This window comes from Sander lucioperca, chromosome 6 (genome assembly GCF_008315115.2).
Source record: "Sander lucioperca isolate FBNREF2018 chromosome 6, SLUC_FBN_1.2, whole genome shotgun sequence".
NCBI lineage: Eukaryota > Metazoa > Chordata > Actinopteri > Perciformes > Percidae > Sander > Sander lucioperca.
In genome coordinates this window covers 14831012-14853321 of record NC_050178.1, presented here as the reverse complement: position 1 = coordinate 14853321, position 22310 = coordinate 14831012, and the positions used below count along the sequence as shown (strand labels likewise).

Genomic DNA, 22310 nt, shown 5'->3' with positions numbered 1-22310 from the left:
AGTTAGGGAATGCAGAGGTGTCTTCCCGGTTGGTGGTTGAAAACTTCTGTCTTCCTAAATACCTCAAGTACAGTTAAAATGTTGTTTTTGAGATCAGCTGCTTAGTGGATGCCACTAGGCTGGGATAGCTGCAGCTCTCTGTCTGCTGTGTTCATCAGGGTTTTTAATACACCAACAGATCTGCTGACCCTGTCAGCTGTTTGCTCTGTAGGGTAAGTGCCTTTGTTCCTCAAAAAAGATTTAAGAAAGTTGTTGAGGTGCTCGAGGTGCAGATCAAGAGGTATATTTTTTTCCCTTTCCCACCCCTGCTATTCCAGAATCGGTTCCAGGTTACATCATGTGAAACCCGATGGAACAGTGTTGCATTGACTTGTACTGTTAAGAGGAAAGTGCTGTAGGCATACTGAGTGTGCCCGTAAGCCTTGTAAATCAGTAGTGCCACATTGTACAGCCTTATTAAGTGCTCCCCATCTCCCTCTTTCACCGCATCCAACATATCAAAAAGCAGAAATCCAAAGCTAAGCCTGGCCTCAGTATGCTCTTTTTTGTAGTCAATCAAACCAGAGGACGCAGGCTCAACAACTGGCATAGATGCCACCACAAGACTGTGTACTTTCTTCTTGTGGGTCTCTCTGGCTTTTTTTTTTTTTTATAAATGAACACTTTGGTGCAACCTGGCTCACGACAAGTGAGCATCTCCTTTTCAGTGCGTTGTGCCCTTGCTGCTTCAGTAACGCCAGCTGACAGTCCAGAAATGTCTGTAGACATCAAAATAAAACAAAACACTATAAATTAATACATTGTACCTGAAGCCAAGAAAAAAATGTTTGATTCCTTCAAATGTTGGGAAGGATACTTTCAAAACGTTACAGAATACAGAATACATGCCCAAAAATGTAATTTGTAATGTATTCCGTTACGTTACGTTAACGTATTCTGAATACTTGAATTACTTCCACATTGAATTGCATTTTATAAGTGTAGGAACGCGGCCATCACTTACAGCTTACTAAACAGGCCTATTCTGGTGTGTTCTTCTGTTCCAACTGGCTGAATGTGTACCTGAACAAGCAGATAGATTTTTGTATTTGTAGTCCCGAACTGCATACTACAAAAATCTAACCGCAGTCTAAGTTACCACAAGATCATTTTAGCTAACGTTAGCTGCCATGTCACACGGGGCTAGTCAGTCTTTCAACGGCTCTGGGGCTAGTAAATCAGCACATAGGAGAATGTAAAGTCGCACGTCAACTATAAAATAGCAAGGTGACCAGTAAAATTACAGCAGATGACTACTAAAAAAAAGTACTTTAAGATGCTTCTGCAGGTTGGAGGTGGAATAATTTGGATGCTGAAAGGAGGTTGGTTGCTGGCAAGCAGAGATTGCACTGCACAGTTAGATTTCGTTCTCCCTGTTCTTTCTTTAATGTGAAATGCTGTTTGAATATCCAAGATAGAAACGCATTCCTGCCCTGGCTCTGTTGTGCCGGTTCCAGCTCCATCTCTACCTCTATCAGTGATCACGCAAATAGCTCATTTTTTCGTTTTCATATTGGGGCTTCTGGGAAATGCATGGAGTTGCCTTAATTTATTCAGAGAGTGAATAAACTCGTGAAACAGAGAAGTATCGTCATGTAATCCATTGATTTCAACAATGTAACTGTATTCTAAATACCAACTATTTAAATTGTAACTGTAACGGAATACAGTTACTCATAATTTGTATTCTGAATACGTAACGCCGGTACATGTATTCCGTTACTCCCCAACACTGGATTCCTTGATGTAATCCTTTAAACAGAATGTAACAGATACCTACCTGTGACATCATCCAAATGGAAATGTTCCATTGCTGCCATAAGGAAAAGCTTGATGGTGTTTTAAGCCCCCAACGTCTCCTTCCAGGCACCACTGCGACCGTTGATTTCAAGGCACCTAACCCTAACCATAACCCTAACCCTAACCCTAACCATTGCCTAATCCTAGTGCATTGGTGGCTTAAAACACAGATAAACCAAGGAAAAGTGTCAATCTGCATAAACTGTAAGCGTTGTATGCAGCATGTGGGCCTTTTTTCTAATTGCTGCACCTGTAAATCACATATTGCAGTTATTAAAATGGTGTATGAAACATCTGCTCGTTAGAGTCAATTCATAGTTCATAAATTCATGACGCCGTGTGTTTGTTAGTAGTACAAATAACCCCTTAAAGCCCCAATGGAAAGCAGCCAAATTCATGGTGGCTGTGCTTTCTTGGAAACATGCACATAGTTCATATATCCACGCCAATTTCATGGTTGGCGAAGATCATCTTTAGGGGAAGACTCCTTGGGAAACATGTAGAGAGAAATGCATTTTAGAATAAGATACATACACAGTAATGAATGGCAATATGACATTAATCTGAAGACACATGGTTTCTGTTGTTTAGTGACTGAGTACCTCAAGAGATTTATGTTGGCAAGGATGTGCCATGGTCTTTGGCAGATGCGTCATTGAAGAAGATCTGATGATATATCTGTAATGCATATCAAAAACATCATCTTTGAACCAGTCCTTAGAAAACAGAAGACATCATTACTTCTCTAAGCCTTGGAAAGCAGTATTTAAGTGTGCTTTTAGTAAATGACAATAGTGTATCAGGGTGCATGTAGTTAATGATTACAGTATACTGACCTCAAAGAGATTTCGAATGGTGGGGGGATGTGGTGAACAACCACACTGGAGAGGGTCTTGAATGATTCCAAATAAGTTGTCAGGATTCAGCTCCCCAAAACAATGAATTCCTAATGCATACTGGCTTGTGTGTCTGGTCCAAGAAAGGAACACTGCAAAAATATCTCATCACACTTAATATAAGACAAAATCACCTAAAGAGCAAGATTTAAGTGAGACAAAGGAACTTGTTGTTAGACAGTGCATCTTGAATATCTTGTTAAGTGAAACTGTCTTGAAAACATCTTGTTTTGAGACATATCTCAGATGAAACAAGCTTTTTTGACATGTCATAAGGTTTTTAAGCTGCTGTGTTATTTGTAAAAGATTAATTGTCTTGTTTCAAGAAATAGACTTAACTTGAATTGAGACAACAAATCTGCTTTATTGAAAACTGCAGTGTGGCTATTTGTCTTACATTTCCATCAAACCATGTCCATGTGATATGTAAAAAAGACGGAGGCAAAAGCTGGAATTATGTTTCCTTCTCTGTTCTGTTGCACTCTGCACATACTGCACCACATTATTCCAAAAGTAATAGTAGTAAAGTAAAGTAAAAATAAATGCGGTCATCTATTACAGTGTTTGTAAGTGCTTAACCCTCCTGTTGTCCTCGGGTCAAATTTGACCTGTTTTCAAAGTTTTTACATCAGAAATATGGGTTTCTTAACAACCAAATTGCCTCAAAATAACTTGGATGCATGTACGTTGTATGGAACACATACAACATAAACATTCATGCATCCATGTTCTTCGCAGGTAAGATTAAGATTAAGATAATGATTACTTCTATTGAATTTTGGTTGTTTTATATACGTTCAATGGCATTTGAAAAAGATTTTTTAAATGGTTTCAAAACAGCATCCTGACCAAACTTTAACATAAACCAGTCTATGATTCACTCAACATAATCTGATTTTAACTATTCTATTAGTCAAAAATAATTCATATCTGCTTTTTTTCAAACTCAAAAAATTGGTATAATGTCATTGTATTAGGTTTATTGACCATTAATTAAAAAAGAAAGTGTTGAAAATAGGGACAAAAATGTTTTAAAAAGCGTCAAAAGCATGAAAAAGTGTCAAAAAAGTTAAAACAAAAACGCATTGTTCAATTTTGACCCGGAATGACGAAATTCAGCCCAAATACCCACACTCAATACAGACTCAAGAATTATGTTTGATGATGTCTGTGAGATCATACTTCAGTGGAATGTACTTGCTATTATTGAAGTTTACATAGTAGTATGGTGTATAATCAACAAGCTTTTCAGCATCCATGAAAATATTGGCTTGAGCTAGGTTGGGAACTTCTACCTCGTAAGGTAAATAATGATCATTCCACCCAACTGTAGAGAGAGGTTGGCATTCAAAACAATACATTGACGCATTTAAAATATAAATGTTTTTCACAAGTGCAAACTCTGGATTATCATTGATGACATTAGAAATAACCAAAGATTTTCCACATGTATGCTTATTTCCATGTTGCATAATCCACTGTACTGAAACTATATGTTCAATGTGCTCTATTCCTAAGAAGTCTTTAAATTTCCCTTATACATAGTGAACATTTTTCACCTCAGAGGCTGGGCCCATGTCAACTTCACTTGAAAAAATTGGATGTTTCTCATGCACATTCTGACTACATTCATAAAGTTGGTTGTGCTTCACAAGAGACTTACAGATATTTTTAAAACTACTTTTCAAAGCCCACTGCTTAAAAAAGCAATGCTTTGACTCAAAGCGCATACACATATGCCTCACTGTAGGACCAAGTGCCTTAATCTGAGAAGGAAGATGCAGCAAGTAATGCTGTTTAGGTATAATATTTGCATCTGGAAACAGTTGTTTGAAATGTTTTAAATGTTGCTCTATTAAAAACTTCAGCCTTGAAAGGGTTGACAGAGCAAAATAATAGGTGAAAACAGAATTTTTACTATCTCTAACAACTTAAGTAGCATTTGTGTGTAATCATTTTCTCCAATTTTGTCAATGAGAAATGGCAGGATCTTTAACAAAACCAGCATCTGCCCAGCTGACTGCTTCAATTTATTGTCATTTGATGACAGTGTATTGACAGATATGGGGCAAGGCTTATCCCTTGCATCCACAGGAGAATAAGGGAAACAAATAATTGCACTGTTGAATGCGTCTAAGTCCATATGCCCTGAAAGCACAAGATGCTTTAAAACACATTTGATTTCATATGGGGCAACACCTTCAAGAATAACATGCATGATGTCCTGTGGGGTTTGATTGATTATATCAAAGTGAGGAAATTCTGTTAATTTGCTTCTCCTATTTATGCCATATGTCATTTTTAGATTGTCTTTCAGAAAGTCAGTATTTGCCTTTTCAATGTCATTACATTGCCTGTTATGACTTGCCATTGTCCTTTTAACAAACAAATCTTCATTAAATTGCTCCTGCATGTCTTCAAAGTTGCATTCGCAGTGCCTGCATTTACTGTAGGCAAATCCCACTCCTATCTTAAATCCAGCCACTTCATGCTGAGCTAGAGTGTCTCCATACACAGACATAAGTGCTCCATAAACTGTCCTCTCACCATTTGCAGTGACAACCTGGACACCATCACACAGCTCAGTTAAGTCACGGTTAATCCTCTCAAATATCTCATCAATACCACAATGGGAAAGATCTTTTGATTTTACCATGGCAAGCAGACGAATGGCAGCAAGTCTTGATCTGTATTTTGGGTTGATGTTACCAAAGGTGTAATAAATCAATAACAATTTGTTTTTGTTTGCCCGAGATCCAAGAGGATTGCAAAGCTCAATTTCATCTGTATATAAAACCAACTGCAATGCTGTGGGAAATTTCAAAAACAGTGGGTGCGACTTAAAAATGTCTCCATCAATAAAATCATGGACAAATCCATCCTTGCATGTCTGTGGCCTCTCATCAATCATTGCAATTGTTCTTGGATGTGATAGCAGCTGCTCCAAACTTTTCACCAACGGTATATAATGAAAACAATGGTCCTTAATGGTAAGAACTCTGGAGTCTCCATGTTTCACATAACATACTGTTTGTTTTGCAACAACAATCTCTGGTTCAACTGGTTCTAACAGTTCTTTAATCAAAGAACTGTCTTATCCTGCAAATGGGTGGAAGCAATTTGACAGAAAGGGTCAACAAACTGGTCAAATATCCCCATTGCATCACTCTTTAGTTGATCCAGGTCCCCAGAATGTCTCTCAATCATGTCGCTCATTTGCTGTTTTAGGTGCTCCAATAATGCGGCCTGATATTGCTGGACTCCACTCACCATTTGGTTAACAGCTCTCTGGGGAGTAGAAAACAAAAACTAAAAAATACTACATTATAAAATTCATATACATGCAATTTCACAGACACTTTTTTTTTTTTAAAGTAACCCTTCAATTACATATTGTTAGTGACATGCAATGATCAAAAACTAAACTATCATGAAATAATATTGCCTTCTGCAGCTTTAAGACCTTGTTTACACTTAAAATGCGTTTTGAGCAATAGGATCACAAGTGGAGAGTGCTGAATTAAAGTGTAAGTGTTGGTTGTATTATGTTGTCTCTATTCTTAGCTCAGCTTTGTAAGCAAAGTACGTGTACATTTGCATATATGGCAGGGAAGTGAGATCACTGAACAAGCATGTGGAGACACATTATAATGTCAGGTGTTTCTCTGACATACCTTTAGCTGTCCACCTGTGATCGGATCAGCCAAGATACCAGGTCTGAACAGTGGCTAAGTCATTCTACAGTTTAAGCTTATTGCTTTTAACTACTAAAAATGAAATATATTAATTGGAAAATCAATGGCATAAATTACCTGTGTCAGTCGATGGGTTTCTCTGGCTTGAAGAAGAAATGCAGTTGCATGTTTAGAAAGGTCAACATTCATGCAACCCTCTCCATCTTCTTGAAATCCACTCTGAAAGAGATTAACAACAAACCTATCTATTAAAACAGGGAAAATATTGGAATGTAAGTAGCACCACCAGACAATCTGACAACTACCTGGGTAAGCTAGCTAACTAGATTTCTTCCTATAAAAAGGTACAAGATGGGTGCATTTTTACTGATTGGTGTCTTTATTTTGAGTATGTAAAATAACAACAAAAACAACTAATAAAAACAAAAAACAGTACTACAAAAAAACAATGACTTTGACAGCATCAGAAAAAATCTGTACTTCATGAGTGTTAAGATTGACACACATACTAAATTGTATCCCTTCACTTGCTCTCTTGCCAATAAATTAACATTACTAAAGGACTTTGAACTGAACTTGTATTCCAATAAGCTATAAGGAGACAACTTCCTGTCACACCTGCCAGTTATAACTGTGAATGATAAGCTAATAATACACATATTGCAGCCTCTATGCTTGATTCAAACTGTTGAAGGATAACCTGTAATTTTTAATTTGTTGTTTAAATGACTAACATTAACGTTACTGATTTTTTTCAATGAAGTCTAGTAACTGAATTACATAACTGATAATTAAACTAAACAAATTAAACTAATAATCAAATAAGTGAATTAATTTACCAATTACTGCATATAAAATTAAACATTAGACATTAGATCATAAGTGGACAATCTGTGGGCCGTTAGGCTGCGTTTGTCAACATAAATGTAACCATTAACTAGTCGATTTAAATCTCAGTAGGCTAAGTTGTATTTGAGTTACTGGTTCGATTACTCGTTACTGACAAAAGTAGTGGAATTACAGTAACGCATTACTTTCAACACTGCTATTACTTTATCTTAAAATTACAACCTGAGCCTGTCATTGACAAAAACAAACACGTGCTTGGATCAAGCACAGTTGACCTAAATAAAGAGCCTGAAATAAATATTACGTTAAATTTTAGCTTGTGTAAGGACTTACCGCTGGAATGACGATGCTTGAGCCCTCCGCTTCAGCCACAGGGCTTGCATTAGTTTGGTGGTCGTTTGCGGCTGTCCGTTCACCTGCTCCAGGTAAACCGTGGCGAGTCGGTCCTTCGTCCTCCGCTGCTTCAACTTCGAGAAGATGATGTGCGTGTGTCCGCTTCACGTGATAGTAAGGAGTTATACATCCTGTACTCACTTGGACAGCCATCAATCCCGCACACGACGCGAAAGTCAGGGCTGCGACTATGCATGGTGTTAATGTGACTCAAAAGTTGTTTCAGAGTCAATGCCACAAATATGTAGCATATGAAGCAACGCCAAATCATGTTGGAAGATGTCACAGGCAAGAGGACGGTAAACCGGTCACAGGCACAGGTAGGTAGAGCAAGACTGCCGTCCAAACTCGTTACTATGGTTACACCCGCCAGCTAGGTGCTGCAAATGAGAATGTGGGCGTAAACTAACGTTATATGGGACCGACTTGGATTTGAACTAGGATTGACGTGTTTCAATGCAAGTAAATTAAAGTGCTGTATCCAGTGCTCATTCTTTGAAGTTCACATCGCACGCCTTTTGAATGTTATCGACCATTCAAGGTGTTTTCAGTGTTTAATGTGTATCGTTGCAGCCGAACAGAGACAGTGAGCAAACGTTAGCGGAGCTAGCTAGCTTAGCTAAGTCAGCTAGCTAGCTAACAGCATGGAAGAATTGGATGATGTCGCAGTGTCGATTGTAAGGGGTAATGTATGCAAATATTATGTTTCATCATATATGAACGTACGAATGCAGAGGCCTAATTGAAGCTGAAAAAAAGAAGCTAATTGCTTCCTGGTGCTGCTCCACATGTGATCCTACAGCAGCACTGTGGGCCTCTTTCTCCCATTTGTCACATCACGCTCCTTTTGTTACCTGTTGAGTGAAGTGTTATGTGTGGTCGGTGAACTGTAGGAACTGAATTGCACTTTGAGGATAATGTATATTATGTTGTGTTCAGACCAAAAGCAGTGAATTTTCGCCTCCCGTTACTCGCGCCATTTTGTTCCGGCTAAATTCATAAACTGTGAAGACTAGCTTGTTGGTCACTAGGAAAATTCTTAGTGTGTGGCAGCTCTAGTTATACTAGTAACGTCTATATGACATACAACAGCAGCCAATGAGGTATCTACATTTCTAACTAAGCTGGTTTTTAATTTAATTTAAATTTAATTTGAATGAAGTGTCAACTTCTAAGGCCGGCTACACACTGATGGCGTGGCGTGACCGTGGCGTTTTGTGTTGCGTGGCGGCTGGATTTTTCGATGTCTTTACAGATCAGAAACCTGTCTGATGCACTGCTGCTAGCTTTGTCTGTACACATGTATGTTTCCCGTTGATAAAATGAAATACCATGTTAAACATAAATGTAATCTGATTTGATTACAGCAAAGACAACGTCAGCAGTATTGACGGAAAAATAGGCTACAGAATATTTCGTTTTGTATTGACAGGTGCAATATTTGAAAAACATTTTTTATATCTGCATTTATACCAAAACCTAGAGACTTTCAAACATCAACTCTAGGTTTTGACATAAATGCAGATATAAATGTAATTAAACAAAAAAAAAAAGTTTTTCAAATATTGCGCCTACTTTGCCGTCAATACTGCAGACGTTGTCTTTGCTGTAATCAAATCAGTATATATTTATGTTTAACATGAAGTACACTACTGCTTGAGTGCAGTAAATTATTGGGAAACATACATGTGTACAGACAAGGCTAGCAGCTCCAGCGCCGCGTCAGACACCTTTCTGGTGTGTAAAGACAGAAAAATCCACGCAGCCGCCAAACAACAGAAACGCCACGCTCACGCGACGCAGGCAGTAGTGCAGGCCTAATAGTCTCATGAAGTTTCATTTCTAGGGCACTGTTTCATCTTGCTATGTTTGTCTTCTAATGTTTTCATAGCTGCAAACATCACAGAGACAATGATGGGCACCCTGTCTCGTGAAGACTTGCGGGATCTTTTCCCAGGCCCAGAGAACTTTTTACGGAGAAAAGCGGTCTGGCGTGCCTGTCATGGTGCATCGGAGGAGGTCAGTTTCTCAGTAAAGTGGCCTAAACTAACCACCTTTTTAATTTGGCAGCAGCACATTGAGCTACAATAACAGCACAGTGTTTTTGGAACAGGCATGGTGGTCTACATGTGTGTTAAATTCAGTTTAGATTAATTGTTAGGTGTTAGTTGATGTAAGCGATTTCACCCCTAAAATGGAATATTGCTTATTTATACGTGTGCAGAGCTGTCAATGCTACATTGCATTTTGTGTTGTCACAAAAAACAAAAATGTTGCTTTTTGCAGTAGTTCATTATCTTTTATTTTACAACAGTCTGGCCAAGAACACTCAAAATTATCGGGCAGTTCCTCCTTTAATGCATCACCCATGCAACAGACATCCACTCCTGTGAACGCAAGTCCTGCAAAGTACAAAACCCCTGAAAAGGTTGTGAAGTTATCCTTTCCAGAATATGTATTGCACACCGACACAGAACTTGAGCAAGTCCGACAACACTACTTTGAGTTGTCAAAGAGAGGCGAATAGCGTAACTGCCAGATGTCAAAGGAGCTCAGATGCCGGCTCATTCGAAACACCATGACCAGTATGATTGCAATCCTGAGGGCAAAGGGGGATGGAGAATCACACAGATACCCATCAAAGCCAGAAATTACAGCAATGGCAAAGAGAATAGTACTGTACTACCCCATGCTGCAGGACCAAGGCCTCCATACATGGGTAAGTGAAATGCATCCAGTTGATGACTGTTTCATGTTGGACATTTTTAGTAGCGATTTGAAAAATTGATTAAATGTCTTGTGCAGGTCACTGTGTACACACAGCTATACAAAAGATTGCAAAATGTGAGATCCCCCCAAAAAAGAACTCCAGATGGGAGACATTCAAAGAGGTGAGCTGTAACTAATGACTATTTTCATCAAAGATTCCTCTGTTAATCATTTTCAAGATTAATTTAATTGATCAGTTGTCTGGTCAATATGAAGTCCAAGGTGATGTCCTCAAAAGTCTTGTTTGGTCCACAACCTTAAGATATTAATTTCACTGTCATAGAGGACTAAAGAAGCTAGAAAATATTCACATTTGAGAAGCTTAAATCATATTTGGACATAAAAAAAACAAGGGAAAAAAAGAAGAAAAATGACTCAAAATGATCAATCGTGTCATTGTCCTGGGTGAGCTGTCTCTAGTGTTTCCTCACTTCCCGTTTTTAATGAGTGCTCTTATTTTAGTGTTTGACTACAACTAAGTAATTGCTTTGGATGTGTGTGGGGGATATTGCTTTTTATTACGAAGCCCTTTGTGTTACGTTTTGTTTGTATGAAAAGTGCTATACAAATAAAGTCAGATGGATTGATTTAGTAGTTGACAACTAATTGATTAACTGACTAATATTTGCAGCTCTTCAAAGATGCGCTGTCTTGAGCAGCCAACAGACACAGATGAAATGGATTAAAGTGACTCAACAATCATTCTAGATCGGTCCACAGAAGGAAGTGGCAGCCCAGGCTCAGACAGTAAAGAAAGTGAGTTAGAAGGTGAGTTTCAACTTTGCATTTACATATTTGCCCTTGTGAGGTATTTATATTTTAGATAAACTAATAAACCCACTTTATTGGTCAAGATGACAGTCCTGACATGACAGAAGTAAAAGGCTTAAAATGGACATCAGGGGATAGGTATTTACACTACATTTGTACTGTTTTATTATCAATGTATTAACATTATTGTAGAAATTAAGTTTTAACAGAAATCTGGTATTGTATCATTTTGAACAGCTGGGTACAGCAGTACCTTTTTAGTATCAGTCTACTGTGCAACAATACTTCCTATAACCTTTCCAGTATATCAAATAATGTTATGTATTTAAAACCCATGGGTCTCATTAGTGGCATTTTTGATCTTTTTAGTTCAATGTAATTTTTGCTTCCAAAATACCGGAATGATCCTTAAAGTACATGATCCTATCAGAAATATGTCTGTTATGTGTTAAAGGAAAAAGAAGATCCCAAAGCCTACCTGAAGAAGCACCATCTGCCCTCTCCAGTCCTGATGGTGAGTTTGTCCAACTGCCTCATGACTGTGTGTAGTGGGGGTGTGTGCATCTTTGTAGCGGTGTACTTGTGTGCCTACATGCAATTGTATGTGATTGCATGACCATATGAATTTTGAGCAAATAGTTCTCATGCATTTATTATACAAAAAATAATTAGATTTTTGTTTTCCAAAAATGAATAGGTATTTGGTAGTTAGGATCACGGCTTATATTTGTTAAAAGATTTAATTCCATGAAAGTTTAATCTAATAATGTATGACTTTCATAATAGTTTTTTGACATTTTTTTTGTCATGCAACAACATGAGATTAACTTTTTTTAAACTGAGGCATATTAATTATGTATTTTTGTGTCTTACAGCTAACAAGTCTGCAGCTGTTGACAGTCCAGACACCTACAGTCCAGCAACCTTGGCCAAGCACTACAACACCCTACAAACTTTGTATAAAAGAAAAAATCCAAACCACCAGGATGTCTCTCATCTCTTGGATTTGGAATTTGTAGCCAGAAGAGCATTCATTGATTTCAAATACCATTCGCGAGGAGGACAAACACAAGAAGGTTCTAGAAGCATATCCTTGTTTCAAGGACATTGGACATGTAAGTCATTGACTGCCTGATTAAAACCATGGTATCACACACAATGTTTAAAATACCAATTTTCTCTTAAATGATATATTCAAATGTCTGTATTGGTATATTTGATATTTCATAGGTGATGGAGGAGCTTCAACGCATTTTGGATAAGGATAATACCAACTTCATCGATGAACTGAAGGGAAGATGGCATGACTTCTGCCAGAAGGTGCAGTTTTTTGGTGTATGGAAAAAAACGCTGAAACCCCCAATGGGAATGGACAAAGGTAAGGAATGCTGTTTTGGTGTTATTAGTGAATAGGGTTTAGGGTGGACCTTCAGGCATGTTAATTTGCTGAATGTTTTTTTTATTATTTTTTAAGCATCGTGTCTGTTGTATCCTTTTTGATCAGAGTTGACCTTGTGCACTTTGTCAAAGTGTTTAAGTAATAAATCTTTTCCTGTACAGCTGAACAGGCTCTTGAGATCCTACGTGTGCTGCCATCACTGTTCCCCTCCACGTCTGCTCCTCCAAAGAGGGTACGAGATGCGAGTGAGGCTCTGGTGCATGTCCTCAAGGTGAGCTGTGTAAAATGTTGCAGGATCATTTTGACTGCAGTATCGGAAAAAATTATAACTGAAGGTGCTGCCCCTGACGACTCCCCAATGTATTTCCTATTCACATACTCTATGTTCTAAGCCTTCAAAGACACCTAAAACATTTGTTTTTAGAAAGAGGATTTTCACTGGGTAGATGTCTTTGTTATGTCACAGTATGTACAAAAATGGGTGCATTACATGGTAGCAGGTTTCATCACCCTAATGATAACCAAGCAAGACTAGCCTAGCCTTGGTTTTTAGTTCTTTTGGAAGGCTAGACGTGTGTAAACAGTAAATGCATTGGGGATAGTTAAAAACAGCACTTTCAGATGGAGCTTTCTCAGTACTGTTAACTTTTGTCAGAATTTTGCTTTGTAAAGTTCTGTGTTTGTAAGCAACCCTCTACCCTAGGTTCCAAATGACTAAAATGCATGATCCTGACAGGATGTCTGTGTTATGTGTTACAGGAAACAGAAGACCCCAATTCCTACTTGAAGAAACGCCCTCTCTCCTGCCCAGTCCTGATAGTCAGTCTGTCCAACTGCCTCCTAGTGGTAGGAGATGTGGCAATAACCACCTTTCCAAAAGACAAGCTTACTGAGAGAGCTTTATACCTTATGGCCTACTATTATACCCTACACCTGACTTATCCAAAGTGTGTAGCCACTCTGCTTTCAGTCATACAGACGGAGGTCCTCTTAGACAAAATCCATGAGAGAGATCTCACGTCGTCTTACAAGAAGAGCATGGCTGAGTGGAAAGCTTTTATTGGCCAATAAAACCAGTGGTCAGATATGGTGTAGGATAGCACTTCCTCTCTCCCTCCAAGGGTACTACAGTCCATGTTTACTGCTTTTGATTCTTGGTCGGAATTTGGCTAAGTTAGCCCAGTGTTAATTTGGGGTGCACGACAATATTAGCCAACATGCCAATATCCTGTGATGTTATATTTTTTGTGTGTTTGCACAATTCAGTGCAGATTCTGCTTAGTTTAAGTTTATTTTAACTTTTCAGTTAATATTAAGTTTAAACAACTAATTGTCCAGCAGATATAGTCACTAATTTAGGCGCATCTACTGTGAATGAGTAAACTGACTAAGCATTGGGATAAAAGTGAACATAGCGCTATCGGTTATTGTCCAGCTGAGTTGTAAAATATTAACATATTGGATATCTGCAAAAAGTCCAGTATGGTGCATCCTTAATGATGGTGTTAACAATGGTTAATGGTGTATTGAGGGACTAGTTCATGTAAGCCCAGAACCTTTAATTTGAATGTTACAATATTAAGCATTTGTATTAAGAATGAATGTCACAGGTGGAGCAGTTTTAGTGTGCCTAGTTTGTCTATATGCCTTGAGTGTGCCTGTGCAAAGCACAGATTTGGTACGTGTATTGAGGGGTACATTGGTCAGATGTTTGGATCTGGCCTTAACTCACTCACATATTTGGCATGTTCTGCTACTTTTGAGGGGAAAATACTATTTTTGAGCATCACAAGCTTATTATGAGACACAAAACATCACAATACTAGTAAAATATAGCTAAAAATGAGTTTTCCCAGCTAATTTCAAGATCACTCTTATCTTGTAAGGCTTACATATAATGTCTTATTTCAAGAAATCTTATGAAGAGAATTTTCACTTGTTCCATTGGCAGATTTTTTTTTTGCTTATTTTTGGAGTGACCTTTTTTCCAGTGAATTCCCGAGATCATAGTCGATCAAAGAATTTGCCGGTTTCAACTTGTCAAGGTGTAGTGGGGTAACCTGACTCCACCAGATGGATTGCTTCGCATTTGCTCGACATATCCATCTGGGAACTTTTGGGAATGGGCGAAAATACTGGTTAGCTGATTGGATAAACCATGTGTCTATCACCACCTATGTTGGTGATAGACAGGCCAAATCAACCAATCAGATCAACGAAGCGTATGACGTACTAACAGAGCGACAACGAAAATACAACCACAAGCCAGGCTACCCCTGCTGCTGCAGGCAAAGCATAGCTCGTGAGCTCAGCAAGCAACATGTTGGTAAAGGATATTTGCTATTTGTGTAATGAGAATTTACGAATAAAAGGCACCATTTCAGGTTCCCAGTCCATATTCCAAAAGAAGGATCCAAGAGAAAAAAGCATTAGCGAGCGGCTAACAGAATTAGGGCTAACGCTGTCTGAAAATGTGTCTAGATCAGGTCGGATTTGCATGCGTTGCTTCCGCTTGCTTGGGAGACTAGAGGATGAGTTAGATGTTTTTAGAAGATGGCAAAAAGCAGGGAAAGAAACAAGCCCAGCAGAAGCATCAACCTCAACCGTCACGTTACAGGCAAGTGCCAAGTCATCAACAGTATTGTCAACCGTAGGCAAGAAACGCTCTGAAAAACGGGACAGAGTGCCGAACCCTTCCAAGATGTGTCCCCAACCCCCAACACCAACAGCGCCTCCAGCTCCAAAACACTCGAGGCCGACTTCAGAGAATGTAATCCCAAAGACAGCGCAGCAAAGTTTGACAGAGGTAATTTCAATTAAATGTGAAACATAACTTGTATTTGGTTAAGTATGTTATTGTGACATTGACATATCAAAGTGCTGAAATCACTGATGTAACGTTAGGCCTAGTACACGGGCAGGAAATGTAGCTACTAGGATCCCAAATGACTAAAAAAAAGCTGATCCTAGAGAACATCAAACCCCATTCCCTACACAGTAGACTGTCAGAGAATCTTCTTCAGCCTTGATTGTCTCACCCCCATGTTTTTATTATTTATTATAGCTATAGCATATACACGCCCATGTTATTTATATCCATATGACATACACAAATCACCCACACCGGTATCTTATCTTTATAGTGTATAGATTGGCTGTAATTAAAAAAGTGTATACTGCCTGATCTGTAATGAACACGGTTGCCTTGTGAGAACATCTTGATCTCGGGAATTTAGCTACACTGTTGATAAAGGCTTGATGCATCTAGGATCAGGATTTGGCTCTCCAGGATAACATATTCATAATTTTCTGAATCTGAGTATACTAGTTGTTTACTAATGAACCCTTTGGTTTGTGTTTCAGGTTATTATTCACTACCCATCCCATCCAAAGGGTGACAGAATTGTATGTCAAGCAAACACAGCAGGCATTGTGGAAAACATCGCAAAGCAGAATTGGAGAAGGGCTGCCAATCAGATTGTCAAACACAAAGACCTATTAGAACCACTTAAGCAAAACATCCTTCAAGTCATTGAGGATGAGATCAAGTTCCTTTGTAACCCACTCAAGGGTTTCATGCTTTGGCGGACATCAGCTGATGATTTGAAGGCATTTTCTTTTGCAAACTTGCAGTCAGATCTCCAGTCTATGGCACCACTCACATTTTCCATATTTTCTTATTTTCTATAGCCTTGAAAGGAAGGAAACCACGCTTGTCGGCCTTTGCCTACTATGTGAACAGTGTGCTTCAGTATGGTGGGGCAAAAAAAGCAGTTTACAAAAGGTTAAGCAAACTGGGCATAACAACCACGCACATTCATGCTGTTGGAAAACAAAAGCAGTTAGCAACGATCTGCGGCGAAGACTTACAGCTACTGAAAGTAGGCTATGAAGTCTTCCTTAACTCCCAAGCCGGATCCTCACACAGCTAGATGCCTTCGAGCCCTTCTCAACAGTCATGGTTCGTCACATCCCTCACTAGTTTTCAAAGATTATGTCCGAGGCCTCCACCCACGTAAGTATTTATGAAATACACTGTGTTGTGTGTTGGACATTCATTTAACTTTGTGTTGCTCAATAAGTCACTACTGTACTGGTATGTCTTTTAAACACAAACCTTTGTCACTACAATCCATGCATTCTCTCCTTATAGTACCCTCTTGGAATTCTTTTCAAGGATGAAAACAAATCTGGAGACTTGGTGGATGTTCTACAGCACCTCCAGAAAGAGTAAGTGTGAACTAAGGCAGCAATGGGCAATTTCACTTTTGGGCAAATTTCACGGTGGGCATTTGGCACAAGGGGTAAGCTGGTTAGGAGAAATACCTTCAGCTTGGTCTGAAGGGAAGTGTATTGATAAAGCATGTAAATCTACTTATGGGTCATGTAGGTATGGTCCAAAGGGCCCAGATGGACTGGAGAGCATTCTAGTAGGCGGTGACTTGCTGACGGAGGGGAACAGTAGGAACCTTCAGTGGACCTTTGCTGAAGGGGAAAGTGTGGAGGACCGACTTGAAGGGCTTGTTTTCAAGTTTGAGCATTGGCATGCAATCCGAAACTTGTTTGAGGTGAGTGAAGTTAAATGTTTGACCTCAAACTTTAACCAAGGCAGTACTGTATTAACAGCCAATAGCTGTTAACAGGGCTGGGATGGCAAGGCAGCCATATTGCCTCCCTGCGCTCTTCCTTGACAGTGTACATGCGCAGTAAAGATCCACGCAGGTAAAAAAAAAGCCGATCAGAGGGTGGACTGCGAGCTCATATGAAAGTAAACAAGCACCCCTCCATTCAATGGCCTCACGCAATCTACTGAGCCCTTTTTGCAGGTGCAGCGTAGATCTTTACTGCGCATGTACCCTGTCTAGGAAGAGCCCAGGGAGGCAATATAGCTGCCTTGCCATCCCAGCCTTGTATATCAGCCTTGAAGTTTGGTGAGCATCTTTATTTTCTGTGCCATACTATTGGATGAAGTGTTTAATCAGGTGTGCAAGCACCATTTGCCAGTAGTCTATTGCTGTAGCACTCCGTCTTTTCATTCATGTTTATCTATGCCTTTAGATATATCACAAGGTCTTCAAAGAAGGCTCTGAAAGAGATCATGGGACACTGCTTTCTAACATGAACAGGCTGAGGTCTGTATATTTGCCTATCATGAATGACACCATGAAAAACAAGTCATTTTAATTGTAGAACTGGAGTGCTTTGGACATTTTTCTCTGTGGTCTTATTTGTTCTTCTTTGTATGTGTGTTTTCTATGTACGCATATTCTGCATGCATGTTTTTGTGTCGGCATTGTCTGAGCGTTTCTAACTACCTTTTTAAATGATGTTTTTCAGGGTTATTCTTTGTGCAGATGAACTCCAGCCACCATGAATTAAGGCTTGGTACTTTTTTTGGTGAGAACTTACTTGTGTACTGTGAGTGGAGATGAAGACCTGCCACTATGAATTTGGCATGAGTCTGCTCCAAAAACAAAAACAAAAAAAATTCACACACAATCTTTTTCTTTTTACAGAAGCAGCAATGCAAAACAAGGCCCACATACTGCATTCAATGCATACAAAGAATTTGTGAAGAAGGACACGGCTGCTCTCTTCCTGGCTGCTGTGATGGAGCATTTTTTGGAAGGGCAGGAAAGAACATCTCACTTGATTTACACCTGGAACACCTCAACAACTTCTTGAAATCCTTCTTGAGGCGCATGGGTCCAAACATGACAGAGCAAGCAGCAGACAGGATCAGCAAGTCCATTGGCGTTCTAATGGACTTGATGGACACCACCGACAAAGAGCTGGAGGTATCAAAGTCCAGTGGCATGCGCCATGCTGCTCGCCAGAGTCAGGACATCTGACTGATCCTGGTTGAGGTGATCAGAGAGGCTGAGCTGTTCAAAGACCAATCAGGCAGAGAGTTCACAGCCTTCCCAAAGTTCAACAGAGACCTTCTCTCAAAACTGAATTACAGTGAATTGCAGGGATGGATGAGGTCCAAATTGAAAGAGTGGAGGAACCTACCCATTTGAAAACATTACTTTTAGGGCTGTCAAACCATTACATTTTCTTAATCGCGATTAATCGTTGAATTTCTATAGTTAATCGCACGTTTTATCACATGATTAAAATTCTATTATTTTGCATTTCAGAACTGTTTTTAAGTATATATTAACAATGGAAAGCAATTCTTACCAGTGTATCTTGATTGGGAATGACTTTATGAACTTCATTTTAAGATTTGTATTTGGTTATCCATCCATCCATCTTCGTCTGCTTATCCGGTATCGGGTTGCGGGGGGAGCAGCTCCAGCAGGGGACCCCAAACTTCCCTTTCCCGAGCCACATTAACCAGCTCAGACTGGAGGATCCCGAGGCGTTCCCAGGCCAGGTTGGAGATGTAATTTTTGTTTATTATATATTTAATCTAGTCACACATTTGAATCTAGAGTCAATATTAGGTTTGGGTATTGTTTGGTTTGGATACCGGTGCTAAAGCGGTACTTTTAAAATGGTGCCTGAACCGATACTTTTTAAGAAAGTTATAAAAAAGAAGGGTACTAAACAGTTGGCGACATTAAAGACCGGCTTGTTTATTGCTAAGGCCATATCGTCAAAATTAAATGATTTAATAATAATGTAATCACTATAACAATAATTTATTTCAGTAGTAAATAGCTGTTGAATGACAAAAACAACGACCAGATGGGAAAAGGGCATTTAACAACAACTTTGAATGCACCACGAGTCTGTAAATTACCAGTTTCATTGAACGCACCGTCTGTGTTTTTCCGACAACAGCAGCTGCAGATTGTTACATCCCGGTGTCGGAATCCTCTACAGTGAAATACAGACAAACTTTACACCATTTATCATTAGCTGTCAGCATTGTAACTGGGTTTAATCCAGCTACTAGCTAGCGGTAGGCTAATGTTAGCTGCTGTCGAGTATAGTGTTAACTAGCATCACGTGCAGTGATGTTTCTGTTGCCTGTAACGTCTGTTTCAGAGCATCTGAGAGAAGTGCAGGGATATCAGTGGCACCAGAATGAGGCACCGAAAACCGCGTTGCTATTCCTGCAGCAGCAGGATGTGTTACGAGGAAGTACAGCAAAATACTACTTTACTAATACTAATACTAATTTTAGTAAAATTATATTATATATATATATATATATATTAATAAAAAATTAATAAATGGCGGCATGCGATTAATACGATAAAAAAAAATCAACGCATTATGTTCGACCCTTAATCGCATCGCGTTTAACGCGTTAATGCTGACAGCCCTAATTTATAAATAAGACTGTAAATATTTGTGTTTAACTGAACTTGCACGTTGACTACCTCTGTCACTTCTGAAACTTAGATTAAAAAGACAAATAAAGGTACCATGTGTCATTGTTTTATTATCACATAGTAACAAATTGCAAACTTTGTTTCACAATGATGCAAGTATAATTAATCAATCTATTTTAACAGGTGAAAAGAAACAGTTTTGAGCAACAGTGACACTCAGCTTTAATCAATGCATTGGTTCAAGAAACTGTACATGGCAAAGTAATTTAAAATCTTAACAAAATACAAGACCACAGCTTAGGTTGAGTTCAGGTTAAGTAATATTCTGAGTTGTTGTAAGAGACACTAATGGCCCGCACCTGAATGGTGGTGATAGTCTGAGTCTGTGCTGCTGTGTTGGGTTCCCATCTCACTTGAGTCCTCATCCTCATCATCAAAATAACCTGTGTAATCTATGTCTGGCTTTGTGAAGCTGTCCTCGTGGGAAGTAGGCTCTATATCCAACTCAATATCACCGAAAACCTCACTAATTACTAGTAGAATTTCTCTTGCACGTCGTGCTCTGAATACTGGAAGGTTGCTAATAATGTAAGCCAAGTCAAATATGTGTTCGCTGTGTTCTACCACTGCCTCAATAAGTTCAGTGCTAAATCCTGTACAGGCTGACCTGCTAGTGAAGAGACAAGCAGTGTTGTTAACTAAAGAGTTCCTGTACTCCTTCAACATATCCCGGACTAAGGTTCTATCATCATCTGTTACCGCTCTACATTTCAGATCAATGCAAACATCTGGTCCTAACAACTCATGTTTAGGAATAGGCTCTCCACAAACTTCAGATGCACATGAACATACGGAGTGGCAATAGGTACAGCACAGATGTCCTGGCTCAACACTTGTGGTGTGCTCCTCAAAATGGCAGAATAAAGCTTTTCTAAAGCAGCTGTGTGTGCCTGTGCCAATCACTCCTTTAACTACTTTATCAACCTTGACGGACTGTTTGATAACATACAAAATTGCATGTGATTGCAACAATATCCTCTACATCGTCTGGTGACCCATACATGACAACATGTGAAACATTCGGAAAATTCAAGCCCATCCCGAGAGCTGTTGTTGCTACAACAACTCTGCAGCTCCCCTCTCCATTAAATGATGCCAGCACTCGGTGTTTATGCTGTGTGAGTGTCTTACTATGAAACATTCCTATCAAACATTCCTATCATAAGGTTTTCAGCCTTATGATCCTGGTCCCTGTCAATCCAAGCATCTTCACCAAGTGCTGCTTTAAGATAGTTGAACACCTTCCCTACTGACTTCAGTGATTTGCAATAAATAATGATGGGGGACAATGACAGTGCCTTATCTTTGACCTCCTTCACTACCCAGTCCATGCAGCTGAAGTCATTGGAAGGAACCTGTGTCAGTCCAAGCCTGATGTTTGTCCTGTTTGAGCTCACAGTCACTTCAGTTGCATTCTCCATATGCAGCAGCTTGGTCACCCGGCGTCTGTTCTTGGTATCAGCAGATGCTGTCAGCGCTAACACAGGTGTACCTGAAAGACAAAAAGGCAAACACACATAATAAGAAAAGGTAGAAACATGATGGATGACTACAGAGCTTCACTACTTTGGCCCCCAATAACCATTTTAACTAGCTCACCTTCTTTGGCAATGGATTGGAGTTCTCCCAGCCTGGCAAAGCTCTCCCTGAAGGCAGCCTCTCCTTTTGCACCCTCTCCCCTGGTTGACAGAAAACAAGATCCAACAATGAGTCTTACTGAGTAAAGGTTAATAACAACATGCATAGGAGCATTTACAGCAAGGGCAATGTTTAGTTAGCTTATCACTCTGGATAGGTTGATTGCCGTTGACATACAACATAAATATATTTTATGTAACATACAAAAACATTTCATCCTTTTGTGAATGTAAGCCAACGTTGCTTAAGAACGAATTGCTAGTGCTTGTTAGCTAGCTAAGTTGTTAGCTACGTTAGTGTAGCTAGCGTTAGTTTGGCTTCAAGGACCTTGCGGTTCTTCTAATGCCATCGTTTAACATACAATTAAGTTAGGTAACGTAGCTAACGTTAACGTTTTTAAACTTATCATTTGTATGTGACATGAACCTCATCAACGACAATCCCCACCAAGTTTTCACGGTACACTTCTGAAGAAAGCATATTCCTCCATTTCTCGTTCAGTAACCAAGATTCAGGGCTACCAAACACCAACTGGAATCGGCAGTGGAGGATGTCTCTGTCATAAAACTTGCGCGATAGCTATGCTCATTTTATCCGTGGAAGCCGCCATGTTGTTTAGACTGAACAGTCACTAATCGTTGCGTCACAACAAAATCCGCCTCAAAACCAACACTGATTAGTCGGTCGTTTGGCGAAAGGCTCCAAATGTTCT

General features: G+C 39.3%; 2 protein-coding genes across 2 annotated transcripts in view; one reads left to right on the top strand and one right to left on the bottom strand.

The window, feature by feature from the left end:
* Positions 1 to 22310, top strand: part of LOC116059772 (copine-9-like) — a 310601-nt gene that overhangs the window by 243463 nt on the left and 44828 nt on the right. The gene's annotated exons all lie outside the window — the stretch shown is intronic.
* On the bottom strand, positions 20934 to 21749 carry LOC116059774 (putative ATP-dependent DNA helicase Q1). The gene is made up of 2 exons (XM_031313027.2): positions 21560 to 21749; positions 20934 to 21452 (listed from the first exon to the last, which is right to left on the bottom strand). The coding sequence occupies exons 1-2, from the start codon at positions 21702 to 21704 to the stop codon at positions 21091 to 21093; spliced, it is 507 nt and encodes a 168-aa protein (XP_031168887.1). The 5' UTR covers positions 21705 to 21749; the 3' UTR covers positions 20934 to 21090.